Raw genomic sequence first — 21,590 nt, 5'->3', positions numbered from 1 at the left:
GGGGAAAGGATTCCCTATTTAACAAATGATTCTGGGAAAACTGGCTAGCCATATGTAGAAAGCTGAAACTGGATCCCTTTCTTACACCTTATACAAAAATTAATTCAAGATGGATTAAAGACTTAAATGTTAGACCTAAAACCATAAAAACCCTAGAAGAAAACCTGGGCAATACCATTTAGGACACAGGCATGTGCAAGGACTTCCAAAAGCAATGGCAACAAAAGCAAAAATAGACAAATGGGATCTAATTAAACTAAAGAGCTTCTGCACAGCAAAAGAAACTACCATCAGAGTGAACAGGCAACCTACAGAATGGGAAAAAATTTTTGCAATCTACTCATCTGACAAAGGGCTAATATCCAGAATCTACAAAGAACTTAAACAAATTTACAAGAATAAAACCACCCCATCACAAAGTGGGCAAAGGATATGAACAGACACTTCTCAAAAAAAGATATTAATGCAGCCAACAGACACATGAAAAAATATTCGTTGTCACTGGTCATCAGAGAAACGCAAATCAAAACCACAATGAGATACTATCTCACACCAGTTAGAATGGCGATCATTAAAAAGTCAGGAAACAACAGGTGCTGGAGAGGATGTGGAGAAATAGGAACACTCTTACACTGTTGGTGGGACTGTAAACTAGTTCAACCATTATGGAAGACAGTGTAGCGATTCCTCAAGGATCTAGAACTAGAAATACCATCTGACCCAGCCATCCCATTACTGGGTATATAACCCAAAGGATTATAAATCATGCTACTATAAAGACACATGCACACGTATGTTTAATGTGGCACTATTCACAATAGCAAAGACTTGGAACCAACGCAAATGTCCATCAATGATAGACTGGATTAAGAAAATGTGGCACATATACACCATGGGATACTATGCAGCCATAAGAAAGGATGAGTTCATGTTTTGTAGGGACATGGATGAAGCTAGAAACCATCATTCTCAGCAAACTATTGTAAGGACAAAAAACCAAACACCGCATGTTCTCACTCATAGATGGGAACTGAACAATGAGAACACTTGGACACAGGAAGGGGAACATCACACACTGGGGCCTGTCGTGGGGTGGGGGGAGTGGGGAGAGATATCATTAGGAGATATACCTAATGTAAATGACAAGTTAATGGGTACAGCACACCAACACAGCACATATATAAATATGTATCAAACCTGCACGTGGTTCACATGTACCCTAGAACTTAAAGTATAAAAAAAAAATACACATTTAAATAAAAAAAAAAAGAGCTGGTACCATTTCTACTAAAACTACTTCAAACCAATTAAAAGGAGGGACTTCTATCTAATTCATTCTATGAGGCCAGCAATATTTTGATACCAAAATCTGGCAGAGATACAACAAAAACAGAAAACTTGAGGCCAATATACCTGATGAACATTGATGCAAAAATCCTCAACAAAATACTGGCAAATTGAATCCAGCAGATCATCAAAAGCTTATCCACTATGATCAAGTCAGCTTCATCCCTGGGATGCAAGGCTGGTTAAACATACGCAAATCAATAAATGTAATTAAGCACATAAACAGAACTAAAGACAAAAAAAAGATTGTCTCAATAGATGCAGAAAAGGCCTTCAATAAAATTCAACATCCCTTCATGTTAAAAACTCTCAATAAACTAGGTATTGAAGGACTATAACTCAAAATAATAAAAGCCACATAGGACAAACCCATAACCAATATCATATTGAAAAGGCAAAAGCTGGAAGCATTACCTGTGAAAACTAGGACAAGAAAAGGATTCCCTCTCTCACCACTCCTATTCAACACAGCATTGGAAGTTCTGGGCAGGGCAGTCAGGCAAGAGAAATAAAGTATTCAAATAGGAAGAGAGGAAGTCAAATTACCTTTGTTTGCAGATAACGTGATCCCATATCTAGAAAATCCCATCATCTCAACCCAAAAGCTTCTTAAGCTGATAGGCCATATCGGCAAAGTCTCAGGATAAAGTCAATAGTGCAAAAATCGCTAGCATTCCTATACACCAACAACAGGCAAGCAAAGGGCCAAATCATGAATGAACTCTCATTCACAACTGCTACAAAGAGAATAAAATATCTAGAAATATCACTAACCAGACAGGTGTAGGACCTCTTCAGGGAGAATTACAAACCACTACTTAAGGAAATCAGAGAGAACACAAATGGAACAATATGCCATGCTCATGGATAGGAAGAATCAATATTGTGAAAATGGCCATACTGCCCAAAGTAATTTATAGATTCAGTTCTATTCCCATAAACCTATCATTGACATTCTTCACGGAATTAGAAGAAACTATTTTAATATTCCTATGAAACAAAAAGAGCCCAAATAGCAAAGACAATCCTAAGGAAAAAGAACAAGGCTGCAGGCATCACTATCCAACTTCAAATTATACTACAAGGCTCAAGTAACCAAAACAGCATGGTACTGGTACAAAAACAGACACACAGACCAATGGAACGGAACAGAGAACTCAAAAATAAGACTGAACATCTACAGCCATCTGATCTTTGACAAACCTGACAAAAACAAGCAATGGGGAAAGGATTCCCTATTTAATAAATGGTGCTGGGAGAACTGGCTAGCCATATGCAGAAAATTGAAACTGGACCCTTACATCTTACATAAAAATTAACTCAAGATGGATTAAAGACTTAAATGCAAAACCCAACACTATAAAAACCCTAGAAGAAAACCTAGGCAATATTATTCAGGACATAGGCACAGGCAAAGATTTCATGACAAAAATGCCAAAAGCAATTGCGACAAAAGCAAAAACTGACAGATGGGATCTAATTAAACTAAAGAGCTTCAGCACAGCAAAAGAAACTATCATCAGAGTGAACAGACAGCCTACAGAATGGGAGACAGAATCTACAAGGAACTTAAACAAATTTACAAGAAAAAAACAAACAACCACACTAAAAAGTGGGCAAATGACATGAACAGACATTTCCCAAAAGGAGACATTCAAGGAGCCAACAACACATACTGGGGCCTGTCAGGTGGGTGGTGGGAGAGAGAGAATCAAGAAGAATAGCTGCTTTCTTTCTTTATGGCAAGATGGCCGAATAGGAACAGCTCCGGTCTGCAGCTCCCAGCGACATCAATGCATAAGGTGGGTGATTTCAACATTTCCAAGTGAGGTACACGGTTCATCTCATTGGGACTGGTTAGACAGTGGGTGCAACCCACAGAGGGTGAGCTGAAGCAGGGTAGGGTGTCGCCTCACCCAGGAAGAGCAAGAGGTCAGGGAATTCCCTCCCCTAGCCAAGGGTAGCCATGAGGGACTGTGCCTTGAGGAACAGTGCACTCCAGCCCAGTTACTATGCTTTTCCCATGGTCCTTGCAATCCACACACCAGGAGATTCCCTCAGGTGCCTACACCACCAGGGACCTGGGTTTCAAGCACAAAACTAGGTGACCATTTGGGCAGACACTGAGCTAACTGCAGCATATTTTTTCACACTCCGGTGGTGCCTGGAACGCCAGCAAGCAGAACCATTCACTACCCTAGAAAGGGGGGTGAAGCCAGAGAGCTAAGTGGTCTAGCTCAGTGGATCTCATTCCCATGGAGCCAAGCAAGCTAAGATCCACTGTCTTGAAATTCTTGCTGCCAGCACACCAGTCTGAAGTTGACCTGGGACACTCGAGCTTGGTAGGGGGAGGGGTGTCTGCCATTACTAAGGCTTGAGTAGGCAGTTTTCCCCTCACAGTGTAAACAAAGCCATCAGGAAGTTCAAACTGGGTGGAGCCCACTGTAGTTCAGCAAAGCCACTGCAGCCAGACTGCCTCACAGGATTCCTCCTCCCTGGGCAGGGCATCTCTAAAAGAAAGGCAGCAGCCCCATTCAGGGGCTTATACATCAAACTCCCATCTCCCTGGGACAGAGCACCTAGGGGAAGGGGCGGCAGCAGGCACTGCATCAGCAGACTTAAATGTTCCAGCCTGTCTGTTCTGAAGAGAGGAGCGAATCTCCCAGCACATTGCTCAAGCTCTGCTAAGGGATAGACTGCTTCCTCAGGTGGGTCCCTGACCCCCGTGCCTCCTGACTAGGAGACACCTCCCAACAGGGAGCAATAGACACCTCATACAGGAGAGCTCTGCCTGGCATCTGGTGGGTGCCCCTCCGGGACAAAGCTTCCAGAGGAAGGAACAGGCAGCAATCTTTGCTGTTCTGCAGCCTCCGCTGGTGATACTCAGGCAAACAGGGGCAAGGTCTGAAGTGGACCTCCTGCAAACTCCAGCAGACCTGCAGCAGAGGAGGAGCCTGACCATTGGAAGGAAAACTAACAAACAGAAAGGAATAGCATCAACATTAACAAAAAGGAGGTCCACACAGAAACCCCATCTGAAGGTCACCAACATCAAAGACCAAAGGTAAATAAATCCACGAAGATGAGGAAAAACCAGCACATAAAGGCTGAAAATTCCAAAAATCAGAATGCCTCTTCTCCTCCAAAGGATCACAACTCCTCGCCAAGCGAACAAAACTGCATGGAGAATGAGTTTGACAAATTGACAGAAGTAGGCTTTAGAAGGTGGGTAATAACAAACTCCTCCAAGCTAAAGGAGCATGTTCTAACCCAATGCAACGAAGCTAAGAACCTTGAAAAAAGGTCAGAAGAATTGCTAACCAGCATAACTGGTTTAAAGAAGAACATAAATGACCTCATGGAACTAAAAAACACAGCACAAGAACTTCGTGAAGCATACACAAGTATCAATAGCCGAACTGATCAAGTGGAAGCAAGGATATCAGAGATTGAAGATCAACTTAATGAAATAAAGAGAGAAGACAAGATAAGAGAATAAAGAATGAAAAGAAACGAAAAAAGCCTCCAAGAAATATGGGACTATGTAAAAAGACCAAACCTACATTTGATTGGTGTACCTGAAAGTGACGGTGAGAATGGAACCAAGTTGTAAAACACTCTTCAGGATATTATCCAGGAGAACTTTTCCCCAACCTAGCAAGACAGGCCAACATTCAAATTCAGGAAATACAGAGACCGCCACAAAGATACTCCTCGAGAAGAGTAACCCCAAGACACTAATTATCAGATTTACCAAGGTTGAAATGAAGGAAAAACTGTTAAGAGCAGCCAGAGAGAAAGGTCGGGTTACCCACAAAGGGAAGCCTATCAGACTAACAGCAGAAACCCTACAAGCCAGAAGAAAGTGGGGGTAGGGGAGCAATATTCAACATTCTTAAAGAAAAGAATTTTCAACCCAGATTTTCACATCCAGCCAAACTAAGCTTCACAAGTGAAAGAGAAATAAAATCCTTTACAGACAAGCAACTACTGAGAGATTTTGTCACCACCAGGCCTGCCTTACAAGAGCTCCTGAAGGAAGCACTAAATATGGAAAGGAAAAACGGGTACCAGCCACTGCAAGAACATACCAAATTGTAAAGACCATCAACACTATGAAGAAACTGCATCAAGTAACAGGCAAAATAACCAGCTAGCATCATAATGACAGGACCAAATTCACACATAACAATATTCACTTTAAATGACAATGGGCTAAATGCCCCAATTAAAAGACACAGACTGGCAAACTGGACAAAGAGTCAAGACCCATCACTGTGCTGTATTTAGGAGATCCATCTCAGGTGCAAAGACACACATAGGCTCAAAATAAAGGGATAGAGGAATATTTACCAAGCAAATGGAAAGTGAAAAAAACAGAGGTTGCAGTCCTAGTCTCTGATAAAAAAGACTTTAAACCAAGAAAGATCAAAAAAGACAAAGAAGGGCATTACATAATGGTAAAGTGATCAACACAACAAGAAGAGCTAACTATCCTAAATATATATGCACCCAATACAGAAGCACCCAGATTCATAAAGCAAGTTCTTAGAGACCTACAAAGAGACTTAGAATCCCACACAATAATAGTGGGAGACTTTAACACCCCACTGCCAATATTAGACAGATCAACGAGACAGAAAATTAACAAGGATATTCAGGACTTCAACTCAGCTCTGGACCAAGAGTACCTAACAGACATCTACAGAACTCTTCATCCCAAATCAACAGAATATACATTCCTCTCAGCACTACATCGCACTTATTCTGAAATCGATCACATAATTGGAAGTAAAACACTCCTCAGCAAATGCAAAAGAATGGAAATCATAACAGTCTCTCAGACCACAGTGCAATCAAATTGGAACTCAGGATTGAGAAACTCATACTCAAAACTGCACAACTACATGGAAACTGAACAACCTGCTCCTGAATGACTACTAGGTAAGTAACAAAATGAAGGCAGAAATAAAGATGTTCTTTGAAACCAAAAAGAACGAAGACACAACATACCAGAATCTCTGGGACACATTTAAAGCAGTGTGTAGGGGGAAATTTATAGCACTAAATGCCCAAAAGAGAAAGCAGGAAAGATCTAAAATTGACACCCTAACATCAAAATTAAAAGAACTGCAGAAGCAAGAGCAAACAAATTCAAAAGCTAGCAGAAGACAAGAAATAACTAAGATCAGAGCAGAACTGAAGGAAATAGAGACACAAAAAACCCTTCAAAAAATCAATAAATCCAGGAACTGGTTTTTTGAAAAGATTAACAAAATAGGTAGACTGCTAGCCAGACTAATAAAGAAGAAAGGAGAGAAGAATCCAATAGACCCAATAAAGTGTGATAAAGGGGATATCCCCACTGATCCCACAGAAATACAAACTACCATCAGAGAATACTATGAACACCTCTATGCAAATAAACTAGAAAATCTAGAAGAAATGGATAAATTCCTGGACACATACACCCTCCCAAGACTAAACCAGGAAGAAGTCGAATCCCTAAAGAGGCCAATAACAAGTTCTGAAATGGAGACAGTAATTAATAGCCTACCAACCAATAAAAGCCCAGGACCAGACAGATTCACAGCCAAATTCTATCAGGGGTACAAAGAGCAGCTGGTATCATTCCTTCTAAAAACTATTCCAAAAAACTGAAAAAGAGTGACTCCTCCCTAACTCGTTTTATGAGGCCAGCATCATCCTGATACCAAAACCTGGCAGAGACACAACAAAAAAAGAAAATTTTAGGCCAGTATACCTGATGAACATCGATGTGAAAATCCTCAGTAAAATACTGGCAAAACGAATCCAGCAGCACGTCAAAAAGCTTATCCACCATGATCAAGTCGGCTTCATCCCTGGGATGCAAGGCTGGTTCAACATACACAAATCAATAAACGTAATCCATCACATAAACAGAACCAATGATAAAAACCACATGATTATCTCAATAGATGCAGAAAAGGTCTCCAATAAAATTCTACACCCCTTTAGGCTAAAAACACTCAATAAACTATACCGATTGAACGTATCTCAAAATAATAAGAGCTATTTATGAACCCACAGCCAATGTCATACTCAATGGGCAAAAGCTGGAAGCATTCCTTTTGAAAACTGGCACAAGACAAGGATGCCCTCTCTCACCACGCCTATTTAACATAGTGTTGGAAGTTCTGGCAAGGGCAATCAGGCAAGAGAAAGAAATAAAGGTATTCAAATAGGAAGAGAGGAAATCAAATTGTCTCTGTTTGCAGATGACATGATTGTATATTTAGAAAACCCCATCGTGTCAGCCCAAAATCTCCTTAAGCTGATAAGCAACTTCAGCAAACTCTCAGGATACATAATCAATGTGCAAAAATCACAAGCATTCTTATATACCAATAATAGACAAATAGCAAAATCATGAGTGAACTCCCATTCAAAATTGCTACAAAGAGAATAAAATACCTAGGAATACAACTTACAAGGGATGTGAAGGACCTCTTCAAGTGGAACTACAAACAACTGCTCAAGGAAATCAGAGGGGACACAAACAAATGGAAAAATATTCCATGCTCATGAATAGGAAGAATCAGTATCATGAAAATGGCCATACTGCCCAAAGTAATTTATAGAGTCAATGCCATCCCCATCAAGCTACCACTAACTTTCTTCACAGTTTAGAAAAAAACTACTTTAAATTTCCTATGGAACCAAAAAAGAGCCCGTATAGCCAAAACGATCCTAAGCAAAAACAAAGCTGGAGGCATCACACTACCTGACTTCAAACTATACTACAAGGCTACATTAACCAAAACAACAAGGTACTAGTACAAAACAGATATATAGACCAATGGAACAGAACAGAGGCCTCAGAAATAACACCACATGCCTACAACCATCTGATCTTTGACAAACCTGACAAAAACAAGCAATGGGGAAATGATTGCCTACTTAATAAATGGTGTTGGTAAAACTGGCTAGCCATATGCAGAAAACTGAAACTGGACCCCTTCCTTACAGAATCTTATACAAATATTAACTCAAGATGGATTAAAGACTTAAACGTAAGACCTAAAACCATAAAAACCCTACAAAAAAAACTAGGCAATACCATTCAGGGCAGAGGCATGGGCAAAGATTTCATGACTAAAACACCAAAAGCAATGGCAACAAAAGCCAAAATTGACAAATGGTGTCTAATTAAACTAAAAAGCTTCTGCAGAGCAAAAGAAACTATCATCAGAGTGAACAGGCAACCTGCAGAATGGGAGAAAATGTTTGCAATCTCTCCATCTGACAAAGGGCTAATATCCTGAATCTACAAAGATTAAACAAATTTATAAGAAAAAAACAACTCCATCAAAAAGTGGGCAAAGGAGATGAACAGACACTTCTCAAAAGAAGACATTTATGTGGCCAATAAACATATGAAAAAAAGCTCATCGTCACTGATCATTAGAGAAATGCAAATCAAAACCACAATGAAATACCGTCTCACGCCAGCTAGAATGGCAATCATTAGCTGGAGAGGATGTGGAGAAATACGAACACTTTTACACTGTTCGTGGGAGTGTAAGTTAGTTCAACCATTGTGGAAGACAGTGTGGCGATTCCTCAAGGATCTAGAACCAGAAATACAAATTGACCCAGCAATCCCATTACTGGGTATATACACAAAGGATTATACATCATTCTACTATAGAGACACATGCATGCATATGTTTATTGCAGCACTGTTCAGAATAGCAAAAACTTGGAACCAACCAACCCAAATGCCCTTCAATGATAGACTTGATAAAGAAAATGTGGCACATACACACCATGGAATACTATGCAGCCATAAAAAAGGGATGAGTTCATGTCCTTTGCAGCAACATAGATGAAGCTGGAAACCATAATTCTCAGCAAACTAACACAGGAACAGAAGACCAAACACCACATGTTCTCACTCATAAGTGGGAGTTAAACAGTGAGAACACATGGACATGAAGAGGGAAGCATCACACACTGGGGCCTGTTGGGGGTTGGGGAGCTAGGGGAGGGATAGCATTAGGAGAAATACCTAATGTAGATGACGGGTTGATGTGTGCAGCAAACCACCATGGCACGTGTATACCTATGTAGCAAACCTGCACATTCTGCACATGTATCCCAGAACTTAAAGTATAATAAAAAAAATTTTAAAAAGAAATCTTTGTATCCCCTTACCTCCCTGAGCATGCACATGGGTACACAGTTTATGATGGCCTATGTACTGCCATTGCAATGCTCATTCCTGAATAAATATAATTTCCTTAAAAAAAAAAAAGAAGAAGAAGAAGAACAGCTAATGAATGCTGGGCTTAATACCTAGGTGATGGGTGATCTGTGCAGCAAACCACCATGGCACACGTTTACCTGTATAAGAAACCTGCACATGATGGACATGTACCCTGGAAGTTAAAATAAAAGTTGAAGGAAAAAAAGAGTTTTTCAAGTTCTAAAAAAAAAAAGCGGGGGTAAAATAAGGTAACAGCATTTTATATGGATGCTGAAATAAAAACTAAGATTACTCTTTTATGTGATTCATTTCTGATGTTTTTTCTTTGAGGCTTTTATCCCAATTGATAAAGAAAAAAAGCCATTAAAATTTCCTTTAATTGAAGAAGTGGTAGAAATTACACCTTTAACATTACTGGAGCAATACTTTGAAAGTAAATCACTTAGCAGTCAGAATAACAATTTGGAATTGTAACCAAATAGTCAAATACAGCTGGGAGACCTAGAATTCAACAGAACATTGTTTTAACGCTCAAGAACTGCGTGACCTAACAGATGGGAAGCATATATAAGAATAAAGCTTAATTAATCAACTATGTAAACAGAACCAATCACTATTCATAGTTCCCTTAAAATTAAGATTTGCTAAACTTAAAAGATTTGCATGCTGTAAAAAAAATCAAAAACAAAAACCTGACAATTTTAATTCCCTCAACAAATGTTTTATTGTTGATGACACAATTTACATATTTTATATTGTGCATCTACTAACAAGTTTTTGTAGTTATAGTTATTCTTAATACTTGCCTTTTAACTCTTATACTAAAATTATTTATATACTATCTTTACAGTATTCAAATATTCTGTATATGTGTATATATTTGCCTTTGCCTGTGAATTGTATACTTCTGTATGCTTTCATGTTGCTGTATAGCATCATTTTGTTTCAACTTAAAGAACTCCTTTCAGCATTTTTTATAAGTCAAATCTACTGGTGATGAACTCCCTCAGCTTTTGTTTATCTGGGAAAGCCTTTCTCTCTACTACATTTATGAAGGACAGTTTTGCTGGGTACTGGTTGACAGGGTTTTTTTTTTTTGTTTCCTTCAGTATTTTAAATATATCATCCTGCTCCCTTCTGGCCTGCAAGGTTTTGGCTGAGAAATCTGCTGATAGCAGATTTATGGAGGCTCTCTTATATAAGACAAGTCCTTTTCATCTTGCTGCTTTCAAAATTCTCTTTGACTTTTGACAATTTGACCACAATGCATCTCAGCATGGATTTCTTTGGATTCCTCTTTTTCTAATTATACTTTAAGTTCTAGGGTACATGTGCACAACGTGCAGGTTTGTTACATAGGTATACAAGTGCCATGTTGGTGTGCTGCACCCATTAACTCGTCATTTACATTAGGTATATCTCCTAATGCTATCCCTCCCCGCTCCCCCCTCCCCTCACCTAACGACAGGCCCCGGTGTGTGATGTTCCCCTTCCTGTGTCCCAATGTTCTCATTATTCAATTCCCACTTATGAATGAGAACACGTGGTGTTTGGTTTTTTGTCCTTGTGATACTGTGCTGAGAATGATGGCTTCCAGCTTCATCCATGTCCCTACAAAGGACATGAACATCTTAAAGGGGTTGTTTGGACTTCAAGGATCAATGTACATTTCCCTCCCCAGATTTGGGAAGTTTTCAGCCATTGTTTCTTTAAATAAGTTTCCTGCTCCTTTCTTTTCCTTGCTCTCCCTCTTCTTCTCTCTCCTGCCCCACTTCTGATAATTCCATATTGAGCATATTGGTTTCCTTGATGGTGTCCCATTAGTTTCTTAGGATTTCTTCACTCTTTTTCCTTTTTGATTCTCTGAATGGATCATTTCAAATGACCTATCTTCAAGTTGACTCGCTCCTCTATTTGATCAAGAATGCTGTTGAAGTTCTCTATACAATTTTCATATTACTTATTGTATTCTTCAGCTCCAGAACTTCTGTTTGATTCTTTGCTTTCTTATGGTTTCTATCTCTTTGTTGGTATTCTCATTATTTTCACTTTTCATTTTCCTCATTTAATTTAGTTGTCTGTATTCTCTTGTAACTCACTTAGTTAAGTAATCTTTAAGACTATTATTTTGAGTTGTCTTGAGGGCAATTCATAGAACTCCTTTTCTTTAGGGTCTGTTATTGAATATTTATTTTGTTCCTTTGATTGTGTCATGTATTCCCGATCCTTCATCTTCCTTGCAGCTTTGCTTTGGGGCCTGCACATTTGAAGAAACAACCACTTCTCCCAGTCTTTATGGACTGACTTCAATAGACAAAGACCCTCACCAATCAGCCCAACTCAGATTCTGGGAACCTGTCAAACCTTTTCTATGAATGTACGCACTTCATTCCTCCATCCAGCCTGAGAGTCTCGGGGTTCTGTGCCTTCTCCCAATCTCTCAAAGAAATGATGGCCACAGTAAGCTGCCCATCTCTTTTCCCTAGGGCAGTACTCTAAAATTTCAGGATGTATGCTTCATTCTTCCTTTCCCTTCTGAGGGAGAAGACTCACAGATATGCATGTTCTCCCAACCCTCCAGAGCTCTACTGGCCACAGTTGCCTGCCCTCCACTTTTTTCTAGAGTGATGCATTGAAATGATGCGATATTGCTCCCACTCCTCACCCTCCCTCCTGCAGAAATCTTAGGGTTGTGCACTTTTCCCGATCTTGCAGAGGCAAGCTAGCTGCAGTGAGCCTCTCACTCCTTTTCTTTGTTCTTAGCTTCCCCTGCATGTTTAAATTATGCTGGCTACTCCAGCACTCTGGGTGAGGTGGGATAGAAAGAGGTCATTCAAGCAGCACCCACAAATGCTAGAGATGTTTGCTGTACAGTCCTCTTTTTCTTTGCCCCACTGGAAGAGTCACAATCTGGGACAAATTCTCTCTTAACCAGCTGGGAGAATGGACTGACAAAGGTAAGAGTGAAATTGCTCTTCTTAGCCATTTCAATGTGTCTACTCTGTTTTGTGCTCCTCTGGAGTACTGCAACTTCTTCACTGGATACTGGACCTCTTATAAAGGTATTTTTCTTGGTATACCATTGTTAAATCTGTGTTTCTGTAGGGGGATGAGAGCTGAAACTTCTTATTCTGCCAAATTGCTGATGTCATGAAAGACTACTATTTTCTGGTTGGGCTCTATTCCACTACAACACAGTAAATGAAAATTTATCTGGAGAAAAAGGCCAAAGTAAACATGAAGCTCTCCTTGTGTGCATCCCTTCCTTCAAAGATCATAGCCTCTCAAGATCTTGCCCAACCAATTGTTCTCCAGTGCCTGCAGACAATTGTTTTTTAATATTTTCTCCAGATTTTAGAATTCTTATTCTGGACCATCAACTTATTGGACATTTGGATATGGAGGTCAATTCCAAATAGCTTTCTAAGATTTATATCCCACTTCCAGCAAATATGGCTGCTCTGTGTGTAATTTTATGTACAGCCACATCACTTCTACTTTCCTGAGGCAAACTAAATCCAGGTAGGGATTCTTCTGCTAGCAAAGTGTTCCCCAATGTCCTTTATAACTATTATAAATGGGACACATGACTCATAAACTTAGGATAAGTTCCTCATCATCAGAAAGTGTATGATTTTGCTAGTATTTTCTAAGGCACTCTATTTCTGCATCCCTAGATTTCATCTATATCTCCTTTTCTCACCTTGGTCCCTCACAGCTTCTGCCCACTTTCAGCTCTGATCAGCCTCATTACTGATAAATAAAGGATATTACTTCTGAATTTTATAATAAGCCATTCACATTCAGAAAATGTTTTTAGCACTTTGCAAAATATATGCTTTGCTAATCCCAAGTCGAAATACTCTCTTTTCCTTTTCCCACACTTCTATCCAGGCTTGATACTTTTGATAGTCCTTACTTATAAACTTGAGATGGTAGATTATTTGTTGCAAAGGTTCATAAACATGAGATGTATAAGTTGTTTTTCTTTTTTATGTCCTTATGGCTTTACATGTTTTGTAAAAGGAGAAGGGGAAGAATAAGAAGTATGCTAGTTGTGGATTCGTATCAGAATCTTCTAAGTTATATTCTTACTATTTCCCCAACACAAATTTTATATTGGAAGGCATACAAGACAATTAATAATAACTATCATCTCCACATCTATTCTTCTAAGGACTAATCATGAGGCTGCAATCCACAAGCTGTGTTTTGCAGTCTCCTTTGCCAGCTGGGAGCATTAGAAAGATACTGGGGAAAAGAAGGTAAAGAGGTGTGTTTCCTGCTGTTCCTGTAAACAATTTCTTTCACAGTGAAAATAGGTTCCAGCCTCCAGTTGCTTTTGGCATTCCCCAAAACAGCCTCATTACCACCTTCTTTATACAAACCAACAGTAGCTATTTGATATTCCCTCCTCAAATTTCTGGGCTCCGATATCTCAAGATCTAATTTCTGAGTTCCTGGGTTTCGGTATCTCCACCATTATTAACGTGTAGGCCACTTTATGCAGTTAAAATCTATGGGTTACATCAGTATTTCCTCTTTTGTTCTTTCACTCTTCAAACGTGTGTAAATAATTTCCCACATTAAATTCTACCTCATAAAGTGACTCATGTTTCTATTTTCCTGAATGAACCATAACTGACCAGAAGGTTACTCTGATGCTTACTCACCCTGCAGTCAAGAATAGTATTTCTACTTTAGGAAGCTACCTTGGTTACAAATTATACAGTACCTAAATTTTATGTTTTAAAATAATAAATTTTGAAAAATAAAATTGAAACTATAATACTTATAATTAAACATGACAAAGAATTTTTTGAAAACTCATTCATATTCCCAACATGCAAAAACAAGTGTTAACATTTTGATATATTTATTTCTTGTCTCTTTTTAGGCAGATTGCTTTGTTTTTAAAATTTGTGATCAAACCATTTTGTATATTGTCTTCTTATGGTTAAGGTATACCTTTAAACTTTTTCAATTTCAACTTGCAAATAAAAAATTTTAAAAGTCTCTTTCACTTTGTAAAAACAAAATGACATATTTATCTTTAACTCCTACTCTATGAATGACTATGCTCAAAATAGTACATAATTTTTTAAAACATACTGCATGCCTAACTGATTTTATAAAATTCACAGCTAACATCATTTCTTCCGTATACAAGAAAACAGATTAAAGTTGTCTGTATTTTAAGAAAACATTATTCCCTCAAAATTACATGATAAAGCATGTACATTTTTGCCAGGAAAACATATCAATTGTATATTTTATACGATGAACCAAAAGGAAAAACAATCTTCCTCTGTAGCCTATAAAAATTGTAAATAAATTTAGTAAGGCCAATTACTCACCCCCTATTACTGACAATTGCCTTTTTCAAGTGAATGTAATTTGCAGGAAAGATCCCCTGTAAAAGAGAAAATATTTCCTGTTAGAAAAAATAAATTGTGATTAACATTTCATATATACAAAAATAGCAATCAGATTTCAGCACAGAAACATAGTAGATCTCCTGCTACAGCAACCACTTTGCATATTAAGTATGCAGAGCTGTACAAAGTACATTAGGTAGGAATTCCACGGCCATATGCAATCAAAATCTATCCTCAGGAGACAACTGTGATCTTTAGCACTGCAAAAATAAAACTTTAAATTTTAATTTTAAAAGAGTTGTAGATTAGAGATGGTCCATCAATTCACTCTCCAGAAATAGTATTATGTACAGAACTTGTCATGTATCTCCAAAACTAATATCATCATCTAACCAACAACTTACAGATTATCTAGCTCTGAGCTAGAAAAACAATTCTCAGACTCTAGCTAACATTAATATTCACAGGAGTGAATCAATTCGAGAACTTCTAAAATACGTCTTCTTTTACTCTTTCCAAAACTGTTTCTACTTTGTTATTTACCATAATTTGATTTCAATTCCTAAAGAATAAGTAGCGTATTTAAAAAAAAAAAAAAACCACATCAGTTTTCCAATCAATGTTTCGCCCCCATCTCCTGATGTATAAAATGCTCTTTAAATAAAACATGAATGGCTCACAGGTTTGGCGGCTCATGCTTGTAATCCCAGTGCTTTAGGAGCCTAAAGTGGAAGAACTGTTAGAGGCCAGGACTCCATGACTAGTCTGGGCAACATAGCAAGATCCTGTCTCTACAAACAATTAAAAAGTTAGCCAGGTGTGGTGGTGCACACTTGTAGTCCTAGCTACTTGGGAGGATGACTTGGGCCCAGAAGTTTGGGGCTACAGTGAGCTATGATAGCACCACTATACTCCAGCCTATATGACAGAGCAAGAACTTGTCTTAAACACACACACACACACACACACACACACACACACACAAACACCCATGGCTTAAATATATTTTATACTCTTTGGCCCACACTACCACCAATAATCACCCAAATGAAGGCTATAAGCAATTAGACTACAGTAATGAGTTTTGTATTTTGGCTCATAATAAAAGACAGCATATAGTAACATAAAATCCTAATATGGGAGAATATAGAGACTTAAAAAAAGGATTTAAGTCTTTAATCTTTAATCCATCTTGAATTAATTTTTGTATACGGTGTAAGAAAGGGATCCAGTTTCAGCTTTCTACATATGGCTAGCCAGTTTTCCCAGCACCATTTATTAAATAGGGCATCCTTTCCCCATTGCTTGTTTTTCTCAGGTTTGTCAAAGATCAGATAGTTGTAGATATGCGGAGTTATTTCTGAGGGCTCTGTTCTGTTCCATTGGTCTATATCTCTGTTTTGGTACCAGTACCATGCTGTTTTGGTTACTGTAGCCTTCTAGTACAGTTTGAAGTCAGGTAGCATGATGCCTCCAGCTTTGTTCTTTCGGCTTAGGATTGACTTGGTGATGCAGGCTCTTTTTTGGTTCCATATGAACTTTAAAGTAGTTTTTTCCAATTCTGTGAAGAATGTCATTGGTAGCTTGATGGGGATGGCATTGAATCTGTAAATTACCTTGGGCAGTATGGCCATTTTCACGATATGGATTCTTCCTACCCATGAGCATGGAATGTTCTTCCATTTGTTTGTATCCTCTTTAATTTCATTGAGCAGTGGTTTGTAGTTCTCCTTGAAGAGGTCCTTCACATCCCTTGTAAGTTGGATTCCTAGGTATTTTATTCTCTTTGAAGCAATTGTGAATGGGAGTTTACTCATGATTTGGCTCTCTGTTTGTCTGTTATTGGTGTATAAGAATGCTTGTGATTTTTGTACATTGATTTTGTATCCTGAGACTTTGCTGAAGTTGCTTATCAGCTTAAGGAGATTTTGGGCTGAGACAATGGGGTTTTCTAGATATACAATCATGTCATCTGCAAACAGGGACAATTTGACTTCCTCTTTTCCTAATTGAATACCCTTTATTTCTTTCACCTGCCGAATTGCCCTGGCCAGAACTTCCAACACTATGTTGAATAGGAGTGGTGAGAGAGGGCATCCCTGTCTTGTGCCAGTTTTCAAAGGGAATGCTTCCAGTTTTTGCCCATTCAGTATGATATTGGCTGTGGGTTTGTCATAAATAGCTCTTATTATTTTGAGATACATCCCATCAATACCTAATTTATTGAGAGTTTTTAGCATGAAGGGCTGTTGAATTTTGTCAAAAGCCTTTTCTGCATCTACTGAGATAATCATGTGGTTTTTGTCTTTGGTTCTGTTTATATGCTGGATTACATTTATTGATTTGCGTATATTGAACCAGCCTTGCATCCCAGGGATGAAGCCCACTTGATCATGGTGGATAAGCTTTTTGATGTGCTGCTGGATTCGGTTTGCCAGTATTTTATTGAGGATTTCTGCATCAATATTCATCAAGGATATTGGTCTAAAATTCTCTTTTTTGGTTGTGTCTCTGCCCGGCTTTGGTATCAGGATGATGCTGGCCTCATAAAATGAGTTAGGGAGGATTCCCTCTTTTTCTATTGATTGGAATAGTTTCAGAAGGAATGGTACCAGTTCCTCCTTGTACCTCTGGTAGAATTCGGCTGTGAATTCATCTGGTCCTGGACTCTTTTTGGTTGGTAAGCTATTGATTATTGCCTCAATTTCAGAGCCTGTTATTGGTCTATTCAGAGATTCAACTTCCTGGTTTAGTCTTGGGAGGGTGTATGTGTCAAGGAATGTATCCATTTCTTCTAGATTTTCTAGTTTATTTGCGTAGAGGTGTTTGTAGTATTCTCTGATGGTAGTTTGTATTTCTGTGGGATCGGTGGTGATATCCCCTTTATCATTTTTTATTGTGTCTATTTGATTCTTCTCTCTTTTCTTCTTTATTAGTCTTGCTAGCAGTCTATCAATTTTGTTGATCTTTTCAAAAAACCAGCTCCTGGATTCATTAATTTTTTGAAGGGTTTTTTGTGTCTCTATTTCCTTCAGTTCTGCTCTGATTTTGGTTATTTCTTGCCTTCTGCTAGCTTTTGCATGTGTTTGCTCTTGCTTTTCTAGTTCTTTTAATTGTGATGTTAGGGTGTCAATTTTGGATCTTTCCTGCTTTCTCTTGTGGGCATTTAGTGCACAAATTTCCCACTACACATTGCTTTGAATGTATCCCAGAGATTCTGGTATGTTGTGTCTTTCTTCTCTCTGGTTTCAAAGAACATCTTTATTTCTGCCTTCATTTCATTATGTACCCAGTAGTCATCATAAAAAATGATGAGTTCATGTCCTTTGTAGGGACATGGATGAAATTGGAAATCATCATTCTCAGTAAACTATCGCAAGGACAAAAAACCAAACACCACATACATGTTCTCACTCATAGACTGGAATTGAACAATGAGAACACATGGACACAGGAAGGGGAACATCACACTCTGGGGACTGTTGTGGGGTGGGGGGAGGGGGGAGGGATAGCATTAGGAGATATACCTAATGCTAAATGACGAGTTAATGGGTGCAGCACACCAGCATGGCACATGTATACATATGTAACTAACCTGCACATTGTGCACATGTACCCTAAAACTTAAAGTATAATAATAATAAAATTTTTTAAAAAAAGGATTTAAAAAGCAACTGCATGTAACCATAGCTAAATGATGACTATCGTTTATCTGTTTTAAAAAAAACAATTGATAGTAAAAATCTTTAAAATATACATGCTCAGCATACACTTCTGGGAAGATGAAATAAACATACTTTTCAGTATTTCTCCAAATAACACCTAGTGCATACCTAAAAACTCTGGAATATATATATATATATCTCCAAAATAAAAAATATTCTGAAAGGTGGAGAGAAGAAGGCACACCAACTAGGGAATGTGGGAGACACAAAATAACATAGTGGTGAATTCCCTAGTTTATCTTTTTGCCATATGTATCAGGCTATTTTAAAGTGAAGAAGCTGGAAACCTGGGAACACCAACAGGAACAGACAGAAAGAAACTCCAACAAAAACTTGCTCTCTCTAGCCAAAGAACCAGGAAAAGGTCATCCTATTAAGACAGAAAACTTTTAAACAATAACCACTACCCTGCTGTCAAACAGCAACCCCCTCGGCCCCCCACCCCAAAAAACTGTGACCTAATCCCCACCCACACGAGTAAGGTCAATTGGAGATACTATACTTTCACCACCATCAGGCAGTAACGAAGCACCCAAACCCACATTGGGGTAACGTAAGAGGTGGCTGACTGTTTAGGGACCCCAAAACCTTCTACTCCAGTAGCTAATAACAAGCTCCCACCACACAGTGGCAGTGGAGATTGCCTGTATTATCTGGACTTCCACCCCTAACCAGCATTAATAGGACTCCCTCCGTCAGCCTTCTCTGGTGGTATCAGAACTGCCCAATGGGACAGTTGGACTGAAAAAGTACATGAAGAAATAATGGCATACTAGTGAGGATGTGACTCAACCTCATTCATTGCTGGTACGAATGCAAAATGGTATAGTCACTTTAAAAGACACTGGCAGTTTCATACAAAACTAAACATAGCCTTACCATATGATCCAGCAATTACACACCTAGGTATTTACCCAAATGAGTTGAAAAGTTGATGCCCATACAAAAAAAAACTGCATACAAAAGCTTATACCATTTTTCTTCATAAATGCCAAGACTTGGAAGAAACTACAATGTCCTTCAACAGGTGAATAGATAAGCAAACTGTAGCACATCCATACAATGAAATATGATTCAGCAATAAAAAGAAATGAGCTACAAAGCCACAAAAACATGGGGAAAACATTAACTGCATATTGCTAAGTGAAAGAAATCAATCTGAAAGGCCACATACTGTATGACTCCACCTATATGATATTCTAGAAAAAGCAAAACCATAGAGACAGTAAAAAACACAGTTGTTGCCAAGGTTCCTAAGGGAAGTGGGAAAGGATGAACAGGTGGCACACAAGGACATTGTTAGGACAGTGAAACTACTCTGTATGGTACCGTAATGATAGCTACATGACATTGTGCATTTGGTAAAACCTTTAGGATGGTACAACACAAAGAGTAAACCCTAATGTCAATAATAAATAATATTAATAGTGTATCAATACTGGTTCATCCATTATAACAAATGTTCCACACTAATGCAGGATATTAATAATAGGAAAACTGTGGGGGGCGGGGAGGAAAACCCTGTACTTTCTGCACAATGTTTTTGGAAACCTAAAACTCTTTAAAAAATAAAGTCTAATTTGAAACGTAAAATTTTAAAAATGACACAAAACTTTCCAAATTTGGAAAAAGACATAAACGTACACATTCAAGAAGTTGAATGAATCCCAAGCAGGAAGAAAACCAAGGAAATACACAACTTACAACATAGTCACTTTGGAATATCATGGGCAAAGAAAAAAATTGACAAGACAGAAACAACACCTTACCTATAGTGAAAAAAACCTATCTGAATTATCAGCAGTTTTTTCATCAAAACCATAAAAGACAGCAGCACCAGTTACAATAGCCAAAAGCTGTTTACAACCCAGATGTCTATCAACTGATAAATAAATGAGCTGTTCATATTATTGAATGGTATATATCCAGCCAGGCATAGTGGCTCATGCCTGTAATCTCAGCACTTTGAGAGGCCAAGGCGGGCAAATCACCTGAGGTCAGGAGTTCAAGACCAGCTTTGCCAACATGGCGAAATCCTGTCTCTACTAAAACTACAAAAATTAGCTCGCTGTGGTGGCGGATGCCTGTAATCCTAGCTACTCAGGAGGCTGAGACAGGAGAATCGCTTGAACCCAGGAGGCAGAGTTTGCAGTGAGGCGAGATGGCACCACTGCACTCCAGCCTGAAAGAGCGAGACTCCATATCAAAAATTAAAAAAAAAAAAAAAAGAATGGTATATACTTGCAGTGAAATCTTATTCAGCCATAAAAAGGAATGTACATGAATGAACTCAGAAAACATTATGCTGAATGAAAGAAGCCAGATGCAAAAGACACCTATTATATAATTTCATTTACATGAAATATTCAGAATAGGCAAATACACAGAGACAGAAAGAAGTCATGTGGTTGTCAGCAGCAGGAGGATGAAAAAATATGACCACTTAATAGGCCTGGAAGTTTCTGTTTGTGGAAATGAAAACATTTTGGAACATAATAATGGTGATGTTTGTAAAACATTATGCATGTACTAAATGTCACTCATGGTAAACGTTATGTGTATTTTACATTCTAGATTTTTGAAAAATAAGTATAAAATATTTAAAATACAAATTTCTATAATTTTCAATGAAAATATAGAAGACAGAAGGAAGTGGCACATTTGTCAAATGCTGAAAGAAAAGCACTGTCAATCTAGAATATTATATCTACCAAAAATACATTTCAGGAATGGAAGACAAATCAAAACATTTTCAGATGAAGGAAAACAAAAAGAATTTGTCATCAACAGAAATACCCTAAAAAAAAGTAGTGAATGAAAATTCTCTAAGCAGAAAGAAAATGATAAAACAAAAAACCATGGAACTACACTAAGAAAAAACAAAAAATG

General features: G+C 38.3%; 1 protein-coding gene across 6 annotated transcripts in view; it reads right to left on the bottom strand.

Annotated features, from left to right (window-relative positions):
• DOCK3 (dedicator of cytokinesis 3) overlaps window positions 1-21,590 on the bottom strand; it is a 699,272-nt gene that overhangs the window by 471,146 nt on the left and 206,536 nt on the right. For all 6 annotated transcript variants that reach the window (XM_031009748.3, XM_031009752.3, XM_031009749.3 and 3 more), the window contains exon 4: window positions 14,956-15,011. In XM_031009748.3, the coding sequence (XP_030865608.3) occupies window positions 14,956-15,011 (56 nt within the window). The remainder of the gene's footprint in view (window positions 1-14,955; window positions 15,012-21,590) is intronic.

Source organism: Gorilla gorilla, chromosome 2 (genome assembly GCF_029281585.2).
Source record: "Gorilla gorilla gorilla isolate KB3781 chromosome 2, NHGRI_mGorGor1-v2.1_pri, whole genome shotgun sequence".
Classification (NCBI taxonomy): domain Eukaryota; kingdom Metazoa; phylum Chordata; class Mammalia; order Primates; family Hominidae; genus Gorilla; species Gorilla gorilla.
The sequence above is the reverse complement of the archived record's forward strand: the minus strand, read 5'-3'. Positions and strand labels throughout refer to the sequence as shown.